General features: G+C 44.0%; 1 protein-coding gene across 2 annotated transcripts in view; it reads left to right on the top strand.

The window, feature by feature from the left end:
* LOC147747795 (dimethylaniline monooxygenase [N-oxide-forming] 2-like) overlaps positions 1–20,848 on the top strand; it is a 311,008-nt gene that overhangs the window by 120,703 nt on the left and 169,457 nt on the right. For both annotated transcript variants that reach the window (XM_086955925.1, XM_086955917.1), the window contains exon 2: positions 1,903–2,040. In XM_086955925.1, coding sequence (XP_086812051.1) covers positions 1,909–2,040 — 132 coding nt within the window. In that variant the 5' untranslated portion in view covers positions 1,903–1,908. The remainder of the gene's footprint in view (positions 1–1,902; positions 2,041–20,848) is intronic.

Below are 20,848 nucleotides of genomic sequence, written 5' to 3'. Positions count from 1 at the left end.
TAAGCCTAATCTCAACTTTTTTTAGACTGTCAGTGATGGGCTGCAGGAGGGAACGGAGTAAAAATTCAATGCTCCCCTTAGCAAAAAATGGGTGGTTAAGATTCGGTGTATCAGCCTCTAGCTCTTTGGAGGTCACGGTTGTGCTAGAATTTAAGGGCTTGGATGGTGGGGCTATCTCCGTGTTCTTATTTGATGTGATGGTATTAGTATTCCTCTTACCGAAATCCAAGTGCGATATTTTGGATTTCCCCCGTCCCCCCGCTGATTTCCGAGCCCGTTTACTGGGTGGGGGCCTGTGTATCTCTGCCATGACATTTAATTTAGGCTTGTTCTTATTGGCCATTGGTACTGATTGAGTTTGAGTTACCAAGTCGACAGGGGTTTGAGAGATCTCTAGGGGGGCTGTCTCTGCGATTTTGTCAGATAGTGACCCTTGTGTCGAAGGAACTTCCCTTAGTAAAGCAGGGAAATCCTCTATTGTTGAGGTGTCTAGGCTAGTGGATAGCGCACCTACCTCTTGGGTAGAGGGGTGGGGGATGATATCTAACAGAGACCTGGTCTTCATAGATTCAATGGAGCGCCTGCGCTCCGCCCTACGTTTCTCCAGTGCACCTTCCGAGTCCATTTCACCTTTGTTGGATTTGAAATAGTTGTCCAGTGTCCCCGAACAAGAGGCACAATCCCTAGAAGGAGTTTCCCGTGGGGGGGGCGTAGGCATATCCTTAGTTGTTGCTCTGGAGGAGATCAAGGGGGGGGGCCCGGCCCGGCCTCCTTCGGCCCCTGACGGCCACAGACGGTCCCGCCCTTGTCCCGGGCTTCTCCCGGGACGCTCCCGCGCGCTCCCGCGCAGCGGTGTTTGTGATCCTGCTTGTGTCTTCCCTGGCAATTGGATGGCTGTTAGGGGGCGGGGCGATGAGGGAGAGCGGCCCAGGTGTTGCGGGCGCGAGGTAGGCTGGGACTCTTGGGAAACTGAGTCCAGCCCCTCCTGCTCGCAGCCCTCGCAGCCCCCAGCCCCAGATGGAAGGTGAAAGCGCTGCCCCTGCAATGCTCGTCTGTGCCTCTGGCCGATGCGGGACCCGCGCAGCGGGTTCCGCGAGTCGTGGGTCTGTAGATCCGGCCAAGGAAGTCTGCAGGTCCGTCAAGTAGCCAGGTAGGATGCAGAATGGTGTCCCACGAAGAGGAGAAAGTCCGTCCGCTTTCTACAGCCTGTTGGGGGCGGGGCGATGAGGGAGAGCGGCCCAGGTGTTGCGGGCGCGAGGTAGGCTGGGACTCTTGGGAAACTGAGTCCAGCCCCTCCTGCTCGCAGCCCTCGCAGCCCCCAGCCCCAGATGGAAGGTGAAAGCGCTGCCCCTGCAATGCTCGTCTGTGCCTCTGGCCGATGCGGGACCCGCGCAGCGGGTTCCGCGAGTCGTGGGTCTGTAGATCCGGCCAAGGAAGTCCGCAGGTCCGTCAAGTAGCCAGGTAGGATGCAGAATGATTGATTCAACTTTGTATAAAAAATATGTTTCCAAATAGAATGATAGGGTTAATGAGATATTACTGGATGGTTGATTTTTTCTACTATTATGTTACTCCTTTATCAATTTTTACTATATGGATTCTAATTCCACTCTTTTCACATATAGACTATTTTTTAACCAGCTTAAGTACAATGAAAAACAATCATACCTGAATATACAGCGTAGCTTCCGTTGGAGCATCCAATTTGTAGATATCTACGTATTGTAAGCCTATGAGTTCTTAATGAGCTGAAGGTAACCAGTATATTGCTATTCTGTAAAACAAAAAGACATTATTGCTAGCATTGCATGAAATTGTCATTTAAAAAATTTTTATGAATGAAATGGATGATGGCAAATAATTATTGCAGGCTAAGAGGTTTGATTGTTATACCCTATCCAGGTGACCATGGTGAAGACCGTTGCTGTAATTGGAGCTGGTTGCTCTGGGTTGGGTGCTGTGAAGATCTGCCTTGAGGAGGGTCTGGAGCCCACCTGCTTTGAGAAGAGTGATGAGATTGGAGGGATCTGGAGGTACAAAGTATGTGTCCATTTCACACACAAGTACTTTATTAGTGCAACTATACCTCATGGGGTGATGATTCTTACTAATCTGATATCTCTCAAAGCCATTAATGCATTCGATAGGTGGCCACCACTGCTGAAATATAAAAGAGTAAATAAACTGAATCAGTGTAATTGTTGAATCGGTTAGTGTGTTGTCTGGTTTGGAGCCTTGATATTTCCCAATCACAACCCTGCAGTGGAAATAAAACTGATTTTTGCCAGTTTAAGACCAGAGTATTTCCTGAAGTCCCTGACGAAGTCAACAGCCTATGCAGTGACCATTGTCATACTATATTCACAGTGGGAGAGGCGATCCTCGACCCTATTAACCACACAATTCTCCATCAACCCTAAATTACACTGTTTCAAACCATCATGTATTCCAGCACCTCTGCAAATAGAAACAGGAATACCTTTGAGTAGACAAGTGGAATGCTTGGATAATGCAACTGTTAACCCTACCTAGGTGGTGGGATTCAGCTAGAAGAGCTTTATCCAGCCCATGCAGATCGGCCCAAATTCATCTTGTCTAAAATCTTCAAAATAAAGTTCTATTTCAGGTAATGATGAAAGGTCTTTATGGCTTCTAGGTCTAATATTGTAAGCAGACCCTGAAAATTATCAGCCAGGAGTAGTAAATTATATACCCTGCTGGATCATTTCCACATAAAGCTGATTTATCTAGGAGTATTTGAATTGCCACCACTCAGCCCAAACTAGTGGTCATAAATTTGGAGAGCAATTTGGTTTATGTAATGAGAAAAATGAAAGTTCTGTAGAAATTACTACCCTCTCTTGTTTTTTTCCCCTTGGGGATTACTGTAATGAGGGTCCCTGTTAAGTCCTGTTGGAGATGTCAATTTTCTCTACCAGTTTGAAGTAAACACACCATGTATCCATTAGCATCCACACTTTTTAAAGAATTTCATCAAAAAGCCATTGGGGTTGGGCATTTTGCATTGCTTGATTAATTCCACTGCATCATCCACCTCTTGAACGATTAACCCTTTTTCTAAAATGTTCCTGCTTATGCTGGCTATGTGGGGAGCATCTGGTTCATATGTAAGTCACCCATAGCCTCACCCTTGTCATAACAGGATTATTAAAACTTTTCTATTAGTCAATGTAAAACTCTCCTAATTGGCCAGATCTGGTGGCTCAGTGAAATAATGATCCATGGCTCAGTGAAACTTTGAATTAGGCGTCATCTGTGAGGTATAGCTTGAATTGTGTGGCACTGTGAGCATGGGGCCCATTACTGGACATACCTAACACTTCTATGACATTCCACTGCAGAAAACAAAAAAATAACGGGCGGAATGCTTAAATTCATCTCAGCCACTGGTAATACTCCAGCCACATCTCAGGCCATACATTTCTTCCACCATGCCTTTTTACACAGGAACAGCTATATGCAGATCATCTTTGGCTCTGGTCCAAAACAAATAGTACATCCCAAACTGCTGGGTCAGGTCCCATTGGAACGGAAGCAAAAGTAAGCCCAAACTGATTTCAGGCAAGGCAGAGTTTATCAATGAACCAAGTGTTTGTAACACACTCATCCCAATTAGTGATATTTTGTTTCTTGTAACATTAGCTCATCTGTGTCAGGTGGGCTCGTCAGAATGGAACAGAGCCAATCCTGATGCCTTCACTGAGAGATCGGACCAATATAACAAAAAGAACAGAAAAAGAGAGGAAAATAGGAGGAATTGGGGGAAGTGTTTGGACAGAATATCAGAAAAGGTCAAGGAAAAGGGAAAACTGAAACAGAAAGAGAAAGAGAAAGGGAGAGATACAGAGGATATAGAGGACAACGCAAATATGGAACTCATGGCTAAAAAAGCTCAGAGGCTACAAACGATAAAAAATCTGATTCACCTTTGGAGCAAATCAGTGTGGAGGCGGAAAAAAAGGTCCAAGGCCCGAAATCAGGAAATCAGATATTAGACCCAATCCTGGGAAATGATGATAGTAGGACACTTATACCTATAAATACAACTATAATTGCAACCACAATCGAGCAAAGCGAGCAAATTAAGAAAAGAGAGAACCTCCCTAATTATTCAAGGGGAGTATTGAGCCATGAGCAAACCTCTTTCTCTCCCCGTATGCAAATATCTTCCCCTGGGACAATGCTACAGCTAGGAAATAACGTACTTACCGAGGAATCGGACTCAGACTCAGACCTATATGAAACGGGGATGTCCACTTCTAGCGAAACAAGCGAACCAAGTGATACAAATGATGAACAAATACCAGATGCAGCAACTTCGGAGATTGTTGACTCCAATGAGTCTAGAAAATTTAGTGAAACCTGACAACTCACGAACTCAAGGAAAAAACTGGAAAAAAAAGGGCAAGAGACAAAAGAAGATGTAACGCTACAAATGAAGAGACTACAGATCCCGGTAGCAATACTGACCAGGCAAGAGCAAGACTTAAACCCATACGAAAAAGTCCGACCTTAAAATTATCTGGAGAAGCAGAACACCTTAGTCAGTGCAGCCTGGATGAGGCAGAAGGGAGAAATCAAAAACAAACTGGAAAAAGACGGAGCTCGGGAACAATGGCCGAGCCCTCGCTGAGCGAAGTACTGAGCTCCATTAGGAATTTTCATAAGGACATTAAAAAAGATACCCAAAGGTATCAAGTTGCCATTGAAAAACTGCAAGGGGCCATTAAAAAAGTGGGCAACATCTGTACCGAAATCTCGGATAGAATGGCCTCAGTGGAAGTACGTGCAGAAAATTTGGAAACTGATGTAATTAAGCTGCAAAAATAGGAGAAAGAACATGATGGAATTATAAAGTACCTCATGATGAAAGTTGAAGATCACAAAAATGGATCGAGAAGAAATAACCTGAGGCTCCTTGGAATACCAGAAGGCTTTGAGGGGAATGACCCAAGGGGCTCGATGATCAATCTATTAAAATCAGCCTTCCCGGAACTTGACACCTGGGATATGGATAGAGAAATCCAGCGTGCCCATCGATTTCCTTTGACACTACCCAAACATTCTCAAAAGACATGCCAATATCCTCGGGCTATGCTGGTCCACTTTGGGAACTTCCTCCTTCGAGAAGCCATCTATGATCTGGCAAGGCCCACAAAGCAGAGGCCACACAAAGACTTTATGTTCTTTGCCAGACCGGATTTTGCCCACGCCACCGTTGAGAGAAGGTGGAGAATGAGACAATTATTTACGCCCTTTGAAAAAATTGGAGCGACAGTCTTCTTGCAAAACCCGGCCCGATTAAAAATAGTATACAAGGGATCAACAAGAAGCTTCTTAAGCGAAGTCCAAGCCGAAGCTTACCTGAGGGAAATTTCAGAGACTGGGAAAGGAAATTTGAAAAAATAATAATCAAAAAAAAAAAATTACAGAAAAAAGGGGGGAATTGATAATTCAGTAACTTGCATGGGGAGCAATCAGAAGGGGTGGGGGAGGGGAAAACTTTAAAAAACTGTGAACTAAAATAAGGTATATATATATTTTGTTTTCTCATAAAACCGTAGGGTCAATGTCTAATTTCATAATTGACCCCACCCGTTCAAATCAAGTATATAGGGCCAGTTCACGGGGTGCGCTGAGGCACTCTGAGTACACAGACGCCCACACCTGGGTACCCGGGGACTCAGGAAGCCTCATAGGATGGTAAGGGGGGAGGGGGGCAAGGGAGGGGTTAAGGGAGAATGGGGAGCACAAGACCAAGGGATTTTGAGCACAGGGATGTTGGAAAAGACATTGCAGAGGGGTATAGAGACAGACAAATATACAACTATCAGGACATTAGGTGATCCATAATAGCTCTAAGAACAGTATGGCTACACTAAAAATAGTCTCACTTAACATATGTGGCCTCAATGATATTAAAAAAAGACAGAAGGTCGCAGTGGGGTTGAAATCAATGGAAGCTAACATTGTCTGTATGCAAGAGACACACATTGAAGGATCTCAGCAATATTTGCTTAACACACTAGGGTATAAACTTATTATTGCTTCAATACAGGGTGTACGAACTAAGGGGGTGGTGATTTTAGCAAAAGGGGGGGCTCCAATTCAATAGAGTGTTGTCTGATAAATTTGGTAGATGGGCAATTGCTGAATGCCTGTATAATAGTGGGCTAAACAAGCTGACACTTTGCACCATCTATGGGAGCATTTCAGATGAACCAGAGATGCTGATTTATATATCCAACGAGTTAACACACTGGCCCCTACCCCTCATCATCTGCGGGGATCTCAACTTACATCTGCCAGGGGATTCGACAATTGGTCCTGATTACAAATATCATGGTAGGAAACCAAGAGTTTTCCAAGCACTAAAAGATTTGTGCATTATACATGGTCTAATAGATGGGTGGAAACATATTCATAATGGAGATCCCGGATTCACCTTTTATTCATATCCTCATTCCCGACATGCACGGTTAGATTATATGTTTATGACGAACTCATTGAAATCTTTGTGCTCGATAGAAACATTTCGACGGGTACTGTCGGACCATAATCCACTAATGTTGAACTTACTATGCACCCCGACTAGCCGTCCATTTATGAACTGGACATTTGAGAGGGCATTATTGAAGAATGAAAACTATTGTCAACACATGAGGGGGTGGATCCCGGGATTTATCGAGGATAATCTGGGTAGTGCGCCTATTGCAATAGTGTGGGACGCCCTGAAGGCCGGCATAAGGGGCGAGACACTGCAATTTTCAATCAGATCAAATAGGGAAGGTAAACTCCATATGGCAGCATTACAAGAAAATTTAAGTAAAATTGAGAAGGACTTGATTATAGCAACACAACAGGGCCAGGCGATAGATAATGTTTTGACTCAGGTAGCCGTAGCGAGGTATCTTATATCAGAAATATTCGTGGAAAAAGCCATCATCAAAGCATCATTACAGAAAGAGAAAGTATATGAGCTAAGTGAACAGGTTGGACATCAATTGGCAGTACGTATAAGAGAGGAGATATCAACAGGCACTATAAAAGAAATTCAAGATCCAAGATTAGGTTTAACATCGGAACCATCTGAAGTAAGGGCATCGTTCCAGAGATTTTATCAAGATCTATACACAGAACCTACTGTGGGGTTGGGGGACCCTGATTTATATCTAAATACAATCCCAGGGTCTAGATTTGAAAAAGAAGACCAGGATATACTGGATGATTTACCTACTTGGGTCGAGATTCTCCATTCTTTAAATTCGATAGCTAGTGGAAAGGCGGCAGGATTGGACGGGATCCCTACAGAATGTTATAAGAAATTTGCTGACCAATTAAAAAGAATAATGGTAGAACTCTTTATTCAGATATTTCAGGGGGAGAGCCCACCGGCCTCATAGTCAGAGGCTAAAATTGTGGTGTTCCTGAAAAAAAATAAAAACCCTCTCGACTTAGGATCTTACCGTCCTATTACATTGATCAATGGTGATTCCAAAATTTACTCGAAACTTTTAGCAACTAGGCTTGCACCAAAAATAAATAAAGTAGTATCATATTACCAGCATGGGTTTATACCAGGAAGGCCAACAACTGACCATATACAACGGGTAATCTCTCTATTTGATTATACGGAGTCAACAGGAGACCCTACGGCGCTTATCCTGCTGGACGCAGAGAAGGCGTTTGATAGGGTCGCCTGGAGATTCTTATGGGCTGGAATGTCTCATTGTGGAATCACCAACAGATTCATCAAGGCTACCCAAAGGCTCTACAATAAACCAAGCGCCAAGATATTAATAAATGGGCTTCTATCAGAGAATTTTTCGATTTCGAGAGGGACAAGGCAGGGGTGCCCTTGCTCCCCTCTTCTTTTCGCAATATATATTGATCCATTCATCCGATGGCTGGAGAGCCTTGCATCAATACCCCCGATTCAAATACGCAATCATAATACTAAAATCTTAGCATACGCCAATGATATCGCGCTTGTTACTAGGGATCCCAATCTAGCTATGCCTGTGATAGAAGAAGAGGCGTATCGGTTTGGGTTAATCTAGGGCTATAAATTGAACTCCAATAAAACCGAGATTGTTCTTAATAACAAAATTACGATGAGAGACCCAAGAGTGACCAAGGAGGCCATATATGTAGGTGTTAAAATAAATGCGAAAATTGAAAATATCGTTGTGAACAACATAACCCCTCTGATATCACGTAATAAGAAAGAGCTGATCCGACTGAATAATTTACATCTCACTATTGGTGGTCGCTGTAATGTGATCAAGATGATTTTTTTGCCCCGTTTTTTATATTTCTTTCGAACTATTTGTCTTGAGTTTCCTCCCCATATTTTCAAAACTATAGATTCTATGTTTTCTAGCTTTATCTGGGGATATAAGAAACCCAGACGGGCACTTAAATGGCTAATGCTACCAAAGGAGAGAGGAGGATTATCTCTGCCTAATTTTAAACTTTATTACTGGGCCTCCGTCCTAAAATACTGTGTCAAAATGATCTCTCACGATCAAAACAGGTTACCGATCCCGACCCCGCAAGAAATTATACTAGGAGAAGAATATACTGGCTGCTTCTGGCGGCATGTAAATGATAGCTATTTTAAGAAAGCTAAGTTCAAAACTATTGCGGGGGTGTACAAAGTGTAGAGCAATTTACGTAGGCTCTTGGGGTTTGGGCGATACTCATACTACACTCCAATGAGTCTTAATAATGATTTACCAGAAATTTTTCTGGATATCTGTATTAACAGATGGGTCGTGGCTGGAGTGGTACAGTTGGGCTGTTTTTACGCACCAGAGGGCTTTAAGATGTTTGAAGATCTACATGTAGAATATAATATTAGCCACAGGGGTTTATTTAAGTACCTGCAGGTTAGAGATTTTTTAGCAAAGAAAATTGGCGGGCGGTGCAATTTCAAGAATAATCAACTGATTGATAATCTCTGTAAAAACAACACACCTAAGATTGGGTAAATATATGAGTCCCTGAATTCAGTCTTTCCAGGTGATATGAATAAACAGTATTCTTTTTGGCAGATCAAGTTGGGAGTACAGTCTACTATTCCCCGTCGCACATATGAATTATCCCAAACATCGCTAATGTCAATAAAACTACAAGCCCAATGCTATAAAACATTCTTTTGTCTATATTATACACCTGAGAAAATTGCAAAATGGGCGATAGGGAAGGGTACTACGTGTCTACGTTGTGCATTATCTGGGGCTGATATTATACATATGTTTGCAACATGTAACACGCTTAATAATCTGATCAAAGATATATCCGAATTCTTGTCTGAATTGTGCCAAATAAGAGTGGACGTCTCAATCGAGGAAATTATGTTGGGGGTAGCAAACTGCGAGCGGCATGAAAACATGCAGGGTTTGATCTTTGTGGGCATGGCAATCCTCCGACTCTGTATTGCTTCGTCTTGGTTCGATCCCAATCCACCTACCTTCCAACAATGGAGGGCTAGGCTTCTTGCGACCTGCAGCCTTGAGGTCGCAATCTATAAAAATAAAGGATCTAATAAAAGAAGAAAGGGTATGCAGATCTGGGCACCGCTGCTGCAGTGGATTCAGAGACATACATAGGCTGTCATATATATACTATCTCGTATAACTATCTATTTATCATGATTTAACTGCTGTCTCCGCATATGTCCTAATGAACTTTCATTTATTAACCACAGATTTATGAATGTAATAAGTCTTTTTGTATATTATTGGTCTTGGGGGGTGGGAGGGTGGAGTTTGTGTATATAATGGAAAAAATTGTCAATAAAAATATTTAAAAAAAAGATATATATTGTGATACAAACATATTGTGTCAGGAATATCGGGACACCAAAAATATCATTGATTGGAATATCGAAGCTAAAAATATAATTTTTAGTGTTGTTTTATGTAATATCATTTGTAAGAGTTAATTAGTATTTAATGTATTATACTGTGTTTTATTGTTTCAGATTTTTTTATATTTGTGTTTTTAGTTAGGTGTATTTTTAGTTATGAAAATGTTGAAATATTTATCTTTAGAAGTTGTTATGTTTATAAATGATTGTTTATTACTTTTTATTAATAGTGGGATATTGGTTTAAAAAATATATATTTTAAATGAAAATGTGTGTTATTGATCTTGAAAATATTAAAATGTTAATTTTTTTAACGAATTTCAATTTTCATTTTATTAATGGTAAAACAATATTTTAAAAATAATAAAAAATCTGAATATATAGCAAAATAATTATTAGAATAATATATTAAGACTTTTTGTAAACTTTTAAATGTGTAAAACCTTTCCAAAAAATAAGTTTAAATTGTGGAAATGTTTACATTTTTTATTTTTATTTAAAAATTACACATTTTTATATTTTATTATTTTTTGAATCATATTTTATGTTTTATGGTTTAAAGTTTAGAAATGGTAGAATTTTTTTTTAGATATACAAATTATTTTAACTATTTAGCACCTTCCCCAAATTGGTTTAGACTGGAGTGAAATAGAAAATGTAACTCCTTAAGTGTCCAACACCGTCCTCAAATTGGATTAAATTGAAGTGGGAATAGTAAATGTAACTACTTTTTCGTCCAACACCTTCCTCAAACTGGTTTAGTTTCGAGTGGGAATAATAAATGTTACCCCTTTAGTGTCCAACGCCTTCCAAAGGTGGGTTAGATTGGAGTGGGAATAGTAAATATCACCGTTTTAGTGTCCAATATCTTTCTGAAAGTGGTTTAGATTGGCATGGGAAAAGTTATTGTAACCCTTTAGTCTCCAACACTTTCCCCCAAATTGGCATATATTGGAGTGGGAATAGTAAATGTAAACCCTCTAGTGTCCAACACCTTCCTCAAATTAATTTGGGTTGGAGTTAGAATAGTAATTGTCACACCTTCAGCGTCCAAAACCTTCCCTAAATTGGTGTATATTGGAGTGGGATTAGTAAATGTCACCACTTTAGTGTCCAACACCTTCAATAAATTAGTTAAGATTGGAGGGGTAATAGTAATTGTAACCCCTTTAGTGCCCAACACTTCCTCAAATTGGTTTAGATTGATGTGGGAATAGTTAATGTAACCGTTTAGTATCCAACACCTTCCCCAAATTGGTATAGATTGGAGTGGGAATAGTAAATATTGCCCCTTTAGTGTCCAACGCCTTCCATGGATGCGTTTTAGACAGGAGTGGGAATAGTAAAGGTGACCCCTTTAGTTTCCAACACCTTCCTCAAATTGGTTTAGATTAGTGTGGGAACAGTAAATGCAACACCTTTAGTGTCAAACACTGTCCTCAAATTTCGTTACATTGGAGTGGGAATGGTAAATGTCACTGATTTAATGTCTAACACCTTCCCCAAATTGGTTGAGATGGTTGAGATTGAAGTTAGAATAGTAAATGTTGCCCCTTTAGTGTCCAACGCCTTCCCCAAATTGGTTTAGAGTGGAGTGGGAATAGTAAATGTCACCACTTTGGTGTCTATCAATTTTTTGCTTATTTTACTGTAAATTGTATGTTGCAGGAATAGTTTGTGTTATTTTATCACTATTGTTGATCATTAGAAATATAGCAAAATGGTAAAAAATCATTCAGTTTATGTTTGTATACGATGATATTATTAACTACATTGTTTTATGTAATTAAGAAATGTCACACATTTTTATATTTAGTTTATTTTTTCAACCTTTATTAATTTTACATTTAAATTTTTTTAAATTATATTTATTGCATATCAACAAAAACATTTCTATAAAATTAAATAAATTGAACATTTCTTTTAATTAAAATATGTAAATTATATATACATCTTCAACTCTTTTATTCTACATTGTTTAACTGTTTATAAGCATTTCTTAACTTTATTAACATATACATTTTCAATATTATTTCATCTTCTGATTTTTAGATATATATTCAATATTTGTATATATTTAACTATTTTTTAATTTAAACTATATCTATTTTAAACATATTATGATAGCATATTTTGACATGTTCATTTAATAAACATTTTAACTATATTTCCCATTAATTTCTATTGGGCCTCATTAGAATGGATATAGGGTCTCATGGTGCGGAGATACGTAGCGGGGTACCATAGGTGCCCCCCAAGGCCCATGTCCGAGGCCCAGGGGGGAAGAGGGCCCTCTATGGGCTCCCAAATCCACTTCCATCTGCCTGGTCATAGCAGGTTAAGTGCCGCTGACAGAAAGGCAGAAAGGGATATCTTATCCCTACGGAAGTGCCTGGCAGGCACCGTTGTCATTCTGTTGAATGTGGCAGGTCCGATGGGCAGTCGGAATCATTCTGACTGCCGGGCCGTAGTTGTCAGTCTCTCCGCCTGCCATCCAAATGTGGCGGGAAAAAAACATGATTGCAATGGCAGTAGGACCGCCATCTGCTGTGGTTGACGGTCCCACCATCATAGTATTCAGGTCCATAGTATTTTTTTTGTTTCATTTAGCAGCCTTTTTTTTTTACTTATACCTTCGATTTGGTAATCTATTTGTGTTGTTTTTAGTCTATTTTCGTGCAACCAGGTAGCGGTAGGGTACTGCAGAGTTTAAGGGGAAGGTCTTGAAGGAAGTTATAGTACTGTTTGTTAGTTTGTTATATATTTAGATGTGTTATTATTTTTCAGTAGTTTGTAGTTTTGTGTGTTTGTATACTATTGTGGTAGTGTTTTGTTAGATTTGTTTTTCTATGGTTCAGACATACTTTGGCTTTGGTTTGACAGAATTTTATTCAATTTGTTTAATTTTTCCATTATTTGGACGCTTTTTGATGAATATTCTTCCTGTTTTTGGTAGATTACTATTTTTTAATACTTTTTTTTAAGTTTCAAAAACCTTTATTGAGTCATAGAGCATGGTACATCAATGCATGAACTTCGAATAATGACATTAAGCATTAGAAAGCATATTTAGGTCATCTTCCCATGCTGTGTTGTAATCATCATTAACCTAAAATTAAAGGGATAATCAAAAGTTACCCTAACCCCTCCCTCCCCCCGTTACCTAACATGGATGAATTTGTAGGAAGCAAATGTCCATAGTAGTCCGGAAGCAGTCCATATGCATAGCAGACGTACAAAGAGCGATGTAAGGGTGTCATTCACCTGCTGTACCCCACCCTCCCAGTTGCCAGTAAGGATACATAACAATCAGGTCTTGACCCCGACACAGAAAGCATAATCAGGCCCAGTCCCGCATAAACACAGAGCGAGCAACAAATGCAAATACAACCCCAATGGGCGGTAAGCAGTAGCAGAGTGTCTGCGGATACGGATTCACACAGATGTTGTATTGAGTAGCGTCGCAGGGGGTAGAGCCTCCCCAGCCTGACTCTCTTCTTCCTCTGCACTCAACCTAAGAAGATATGCCGTGAGTGGTGCCCATATGTCTTTCGGTTGTGACATGAGGGGGAGGAGCTCAGCATAGTCGTGTAACCTCTCTTGCCATGTGGACAGGGAGTGAATCCAACATTTAAACTTGGGGGCGCGGCCTCTGCCCCAGCGGCATGCAATTAGACGCTTAGCAAGCAGCAGACTCATGGCTAGAAATTTTTTGTGTACAGTGACCACAGATTGCGTGAGTCCCAAAAGTGCCATGAGTGGACAGGGGGTGATTGTCACACCGAGCATGCTCATGAGTCCCTCAAATATCTGATCCCAGTATCTAGCAATTTGGGGGCAGAACCACGCTAAGTGTATGATATCGGCTCCAGCGGCGCCGCATCGAAGACAGCAGTCAGTGTCTCTTAGGCGAAACTTATGTAATTTGGCAGGTGTATGATAGAGCCTGTGAAGAAATTTATAATGGAGGAGCCGCAATCTGGTGTTACTGGTAATTGCCTGTGTTTGAGTGCAGCTGGTTTCCCACTGTTCGTCAGTGAGGGGCGAGTCCAAGTCTCCATCCCATTCCAATCTAGCTCTAGCAGGGGTAGCACGGGGCGCATTCAGTGCGTGTTTATAAAGCATGGATATGACATGTCGCGGGGCTTCAGGTTGTACCAATGCATGGAGTGGAGCGAGTGTATCAGGTTCAGCGGGGAAAGAGGGAGTTAAGGCTCGCACATTTTGCCTCAGTCTGGTAAATAGAAAGGTATCCATGGTAGAAGGTGCCACTTCCCCGAAAACCTGTTCCGCCGTGCGGAATGTACCCTGTACATAGAGGCCCCCCCAGCAGCCTATTTTAAATTTACGTAGCATTACGTGACATATTACTTCACATGTGACTCGGAGCCTAGGGTCGTTCAGCAAGGTTAGGTTGGGAGAGTAGGCAATTGGGTTACCCAGCACAGTGAGAAGAGGGTGCCATGCCTGTACAGTACAGTCCACAGTGGATGGGTCACGGCTCTTCTGACTGACATGGCTATGAATATAGCCAGTGGAAACAACAGGGCTCATATAACCTTCCTCCACGGCCAAATGGGCCATATATGGTGGAGGGTGATACCAGTAAACCGCAAAATGGGCTTGCGCGCAATCATAATACTTCTCAAAATTGGGTACTTCAAATCCACCCATATGGAAAGGGAGCATAAGAGCGTCGAGGCTGAGTCTGGCTTGTTTCCCTCCCCATATAAGACGCAAAAGCTGGGAATTGAGGGTGCGGAAAAAGACGGCGCCAGGGTTGTACGGGATGTTAACAAATAGGTATAGCAGCTTGGGTAGTATGTTCATTTTTATCAGCGAAATGCGGCCCGCCATGGAGAGGGGAAGGTGTAGCCATTTCGAAATGTTGTCTGTAATCTTGTCCATTGAGGTGCCATAATTGGCACGCATCATTGCTTCCTTGTCCCTGAGTATATGAACCCCCAGATACTTCACCTCCTCCTGTTCGCATAGCAATGGGTAGTCGAGTTGGAAAATGTGCGTATTATCCGTGAGTGGGAAGACAGCGGATTTAGACCAATTGATCTGAATTCCAGTGACACCTGCAAATTTAGTAATTTCGCGAAGTATCGGATTATGCTGGGTTTTTCAATGTACAAGGTGATGTCGTCGGCATAGAGTGACACCAGGAGAGGCCGGGAGCTATAAATGAGGGAGCGGTGGTTGTGTTTTTGCCTAAGTATTGCAGCTAGGAGCTCAATTGCCAAGGCAAAAAGGATGGGGGATAGTGGGCAGCCCTGTCGGGTCCCTCGCCGGACATGAAACGGAGCGGCTCTGGACCCATTGAGAAGTACAGTAGCAGTGGGTTGATGATAGAGTAGTTTCACCCAGTCTAGGAAACTAAACGGTACCCCCATATATTGCAGTGTACCTAGCAAGTAGTCCCATTCAAGGGAGTCAAATGCCTTGGTGGCATCAAGAAAGACCGCAACGGCATCACATTTGGGGTTGAGGTCTTGGATCACGGCATGAAGTGTACGGAGATTATGGGAAGTAGCCCGATTGGGCACCAACCCAGCTTGGTCAGGAAGAACTAAGCGTTCCATGAGTAGATTGAGTCTCGTGGCTAAAACCTTGGCTAGTATTTTAGTGTCATTATTCATGAGGGATAGGGGTCGGTAGGAATCGCAGTGTGAAGGGGACTTACCGGGTTTAAGTAGGGAAGTAATAAGCGCCTCCCTCATAGTGCAGGGCAGGCTGCCCTCCTCCAGGGCAGCGTAGTAAACCTGTTGCAGGATGGGGGCCAATATGGGGGCATAGAGTTTATAAAAATTGATAGGGAGGCCATCGGAGCCTGGGGCTTTGCCAGAGCACATACTCATAATGGCGTCCGTTATTTCCTCGAGTTCTAAGGGGGCATGTAAAAACTTCTGTTGTCCCTCACCGAGCCACGCCAGCGCGACGTCTTCGAAGTATGTGGAGAGGTCAATAGGGTCCCCTCTGTGTGATGTGTACAGTGTATGGTAGTGGTCACGAAAAACGCGAAGGACATCAGGGAGGTTTCTTTGCATGTCCCCACTGTCATCCTGCACCTCTGTGACGTAAGTCGTAAATCTGAGGGGCCTAACAGCATTCGCCAAAGCCCTCCCCGGTCTGTCTCCCTCTCCGTATATATGTGCCATGTGTGGGCGCCCGCTTTGTCTGCCACCTGGTTGTATTTAGAAATTTTTCTACGCAAGCACAGGAGAGTGTCGGGGTCAGCCGGGTTGCGAGCCCTGGACCTCTCTAGTTCCTTAAGCTCGACTTCTAGGTTATGCAGTTCAGTGCGCAAAGATTTTAACACTCCGCCACCTTTCGCAATGCACCATCCCTTGACGGTAACTTTAAAGGCTTCCCAGACAGTGGCCATACTATCTACTGGGGAGAAATTGCGCTCGAAAAAATCGCGAATATCTTGTTTGAGTTCGACCTTAAAGGCCGCATCCCGCAGGTGAGCAGGATTAAGACGCCACGACAGGTAGGGGGAGACATTCAGGGGTATTTGGAGCTCTACAAGGACAGGAGAGTGGTCCGAGAAGGTGCGAGCAAGATGTACTGCTCCGGCCAGTCAGGGGGCTAACCCAGCAGAAATAAACACATAGTCGAGTCTTGCCCAGGTAGAGTGCAGGGAAGAGTAATGTGTGCCTTCCCGTAAGGTAGGGTGGAGGTGTCGCCATGTATCTATCAGGTTGTTATCAGTTGCGACCTCGCACAGGGCGCGCTGCATGTTAGTGTAATGTGCGGGGAGCGGGCGGGACCGATCGGCAGAGGGCTGCATAGCAGTGTTAAAATTCCCCCCCAGAACAACGTGCGCGATGCCTAATGTGTGTATCTTGCTCCATAACACCCTCAGGGCAGACGGCTGGTCTACGTTGGGGCCATAGAAGTTGGCGAACAATACATCGTGCAAGCATCGACGACCCCATACCAGACAGAATCTACCCTCATTATCAGTGTCGCATCCAGCAGGTATAAAGACCACTCCCTTTTTAATCAAGATCGTGACCCCCCTAGCATAGTTAGAATACTGTGAGAAGGTGTGACTGGAGGCCCATCTAGTTGCAAAGGCAGGGGCGTGACCAGGGGAAAGGTGCGTTTCCTGCAGGAGGGCAACATTTACGCCCTGCCTATCAAGGTATCCTAGTATCTGTCTGCGCTTTCTACGGTCATTCAGGCCTCTTACATTCCAGGATATTAACCTGATACTCTGCACCTGATCAGTGCTGGTCATGGTGGTTGGGAAAAGGGCATGGCAGAGAACGGCGATGCAGGGAACGAGTAAGTGTACACAGGTGGAACAACTACAGTATTAGCAATGCATAGCATGTGAAATTGACGTAATAGTGGTACTCCGGACTTAGGACAAACTTGCCCCCCCCTCCCCCCTCTCCCACACTGGCTACCCAAACTCGCTAGGAAAAAACCATCCCTCCCCCCATAAACCATCCACTGAGAAGCTGCTCCCAGCAGTAACAGTCCCAACAAAGGAAAGTCATAAGGTCTCAACGGGGAATGCCCTTAGAAGGAGAGCCGCTAGGGGCTCCCACCCATATTACTCCATCTCTCTATTTCACCCATCTACCACCACCTGGGTCTCAGGGGCGGAAACAACGGGGTGGAGAGGAGCAGTCCGGGGACAATGAAAATTCTTTGGTCTGCAATAGTGTAATACATCACCAGTCAGCAGGATGTCGCCATGGAGCCAGGAGGAAGAATCACTCCGCAGGACAAGTTCATCTTGAAAGTGGCACCTCAAGAGGGCTCTGACATGGGTGAGTGAGAGCGGGACCGGCGCCTGGCAGCAGCCTCTCATGATACCGACCTCCTGTCATGCTTCAGGTATTCTTCAACTTGATGAGGCGTTTGAAAGATGTGCTGGCGACCTCGATGGTGGATCCGCAGACGTGCAGGATAGAGCATGGCATATTGGATACTGCGGGATTGAATCTGCTTCTTTACTGCCAGGAATTTTTCGTCGAGCTTCCTGCACCGCCTGTGTGAAATCTGGATAGAAGGATAGCGTGGTGTTTTCAAAGTGAACTTCCCCCTTCTCTCGTGCCAGGCGTAGCAAAGTGTCTCTGTCTCGGTAGTTGAGAAATTTCATGATAACTGGACGGGATGTCGCTCCCGGTGGGGGTTTGGGCGCCAGTGACCGATGTGCACGTTCAATAACTAGGTGCGCCGAAAAAGAGTCGCGGCCAAAAATTTCACTTAGCAGACGTTCCATGTAATCTTCCAGGCGGCCAGTGTTTGTGGATTCTGCTAGGCCAAGTAGGCGTACGTTGTTCTGCCTGGAGCGCGCTTCCAACTCCTCATTTTTGTCCGCAATCACCTTCAAGAGTTTGTCCATCTGCGCCACCTGCTGTCGAGTTGTGGTTGCGCCATCCTCTAGGCCTGAAATTCTGTGTTCAGCTTCCTTGAGGCGTTCTTCGTGCCCATCTAACTTGGCCACCACATTGTCCAACCTGAGATTCATAGAATCAATTTTTGAGTCTATTGAGGTCAGGCTTTTCTGCATGGTGACCAGGATGGTTTTCCAGCCGTCGTCCTGAGCCTCCGGGGGTTCTGTCTCGACCGGAGTCTTGGAGCTGGCACCTGGTGTCCTGCGGCCCTCGAAGGGCAGCTTCGACTGCCTTGGTTCCGTCTTCCCCATCCCGAGAGCACGGGCCGAGCAAGGACGTTGTAGGACAGGGCTCCTAACGGTCAGCCCACGCTCCCCCCCTCGGGTGCGCAAATCCAGCGCTTGTGTGCTCTAGACAAGGAAGTGGCGAGCGTGTCGTCCGGGTTGGCAGTGCTATTAGGCGCAGGCAACGTGAGGGACTGGCACCAGAGTCACTGACGGTCCGAGCGTGAGCAGCCCAGACGAGCAAGCAAACTCACCACCTAAAGGATCGGAGGCTCTGCAGTGGCAAAGCACGTGGAAGGACCTGCAGTGAAAGTAGCCAACAGCAGCAAAGTCAATGTAGGTAGCAGTATGTCTCATCTCTCCTCGGCAGGTCCCAGGCCGGCGAACAGGGTCCCCAAAGACGAGCATGGGCCGAAGCGCCTCAGAAGGGTCACTGAATCAGCAACTGGGCCAGGCGTGCAGTGGTCGTTCCGCTGGGCGTCGCAAAATGGCGGCCGACATGCAGGGGTGGCCGGGAAGCCGGGGCCCAGAGGCCTCCCTCCACCGGCGCAGCGCTATCAGGATGATGTAAGTGTGTGACGTTGTAGACACGGTGGAGCACAACCCAGCAGGCCCAGGGATCCCGCAGCCCCCCTCCGGACGCCCAGAAGTCCCAAGGCCCAGTTCATAGAGTTCACCAAAATGAGGGACGTGAGTCCCAACTTCGCAGCGCACGCTTCCCTAGCGCTGCCGGTGGCTATCTGCGCTCGAGCCCCACCGCTCCCAGTGTCTTACTCAGGAGCCTTCAAGCGTGGAAATATCTGGGAGGCGGGGGCTCCTCAGGGCGTCTTGTTTCCACGGCTCGCCAGCTGGATGTGTAGTAGCTAATGGCGGCAGGAAGGAGGGCAGGGGGGGCCCAACAGCAATCAGACACCGTCCTCCGGGCACTTGAGCTATGGCAGCAGGCACAGCGGTGAGTCGTGCCGGTCAAATCAGGGCTTCACCCGGGGAAGCAAGGCCTGTTATCAGGAGCGGCCGGTAGACTGCAGCGGCCACCGAGAAGCACAGTCCCCTCCGACACTCCGTCCCGCGGCAGCTTCAGGCTCGCCTCTCCGGCACGCCGCTGGTGGTACAACCTCGAGACTTTCACCGGGTGTGGAGGAGATCCCTCCAGAAGAGAGCGAGGGTATTTACAGCCGGTTTTGTGTGGCCAGGATGGGGGTTATGCTGAGCGTTGTCCCCGGTCGGGCAGGAGCTCTACACAGGAGCAGCCATTACGCTCCAACGCCACCTAGCGCCCCCCTACTATTTTTTAATACTTGAATACAGAAATGAGCACCAGCTACAGAACAGTAAGTATTATTTGTTTTATTTCCTTTTGGGTGGGTACTGGTATTTTAAAATGTTAATATTATGTGATTGTTTTGTGGAATTGTTTGGTTTATATGATGTTAATATTTCTTGTGATGGATTCAATTTGTTTATTAATTTTTAGTTGGTGATTGTTACTTTTTATTTACAATAATTAATATATAGTTTTATTATATCAGTCTTTATTAATATTGATATTTTTATTGTTTTTTTTTACTTTAGTAGGTTACTACTTATTAATTTTAGAATATAGTTTTAGCAAACCTTTCTAAGTAATTTAGTCCTTTGTTATTTATGAAGAGTTTGACTTTAAATTGTAGCATATCATACATTCTTTTGGTTTGTTTTTAGGTTTGGGGAAATTCTGGGTAAAATGAATTGTTCCATTCTTAGTTGTTGCTAGATTAGCTATTTTCTGTAATGCTTCTATAAATTTGTAAAGTGCAGGTTGGGTTCTGCTTAATGTGGCTTGGGTGGCATTGTGCCATCCTTCCACTGCCTTGTTTAGTTTGGCTTCCTATGACAAGATGCTGTCATAGACATTCTGCCATGATGTTTGGAATTTGGGTTGGTTTCTGTGTCCTGAGTGATGCAGTCTCCCAACCCAAGTGTCTTCAAAATAGTCTATTGTGGGCTAAGTTTGTCTTTATTTTGTTGGTAGAAAGGGATTTCTATTAGATGATTGGAGTGATTGGCTGCCTCCAAGACAGGGAAATAGGTTAGTGCTATATTTGTTTTCATTTTCAAAGTCTTTGATTGATTTTTAAAAAAATATATTTTTATTTGAGTTTCCCCCCCCCCCCCCCCCCATTTTCGTTGTACAGAACACATAAGAAAATTCATTACATTTTACCATGCAGGACTTATCACAAATCATAGAAAAATTATACAAATAAGTCAAGCATAAGAGATAAACTATAAATGAAGGCAAAGCAAGACATATAGTTACAATAAAA

The sequence above is a fragment of the Lissotriton vulgaris genome, chromosome 1_1, assembly GCF_964263255.1.
Source record: "Lissotriton vulgaris chromosome 1_1, aLisVul1.2, whole genome shotgun sequence".
NCBI classification, from domain to species: Eukaryota; Metazoa; Chordata; class Amphibia; order Caudata; family Salamandridae; genus Lissotriton; species Lissotriton vulgaris.
This window is presented reverse-complemented; position numbering and strand designations above follow the sequence as displayed.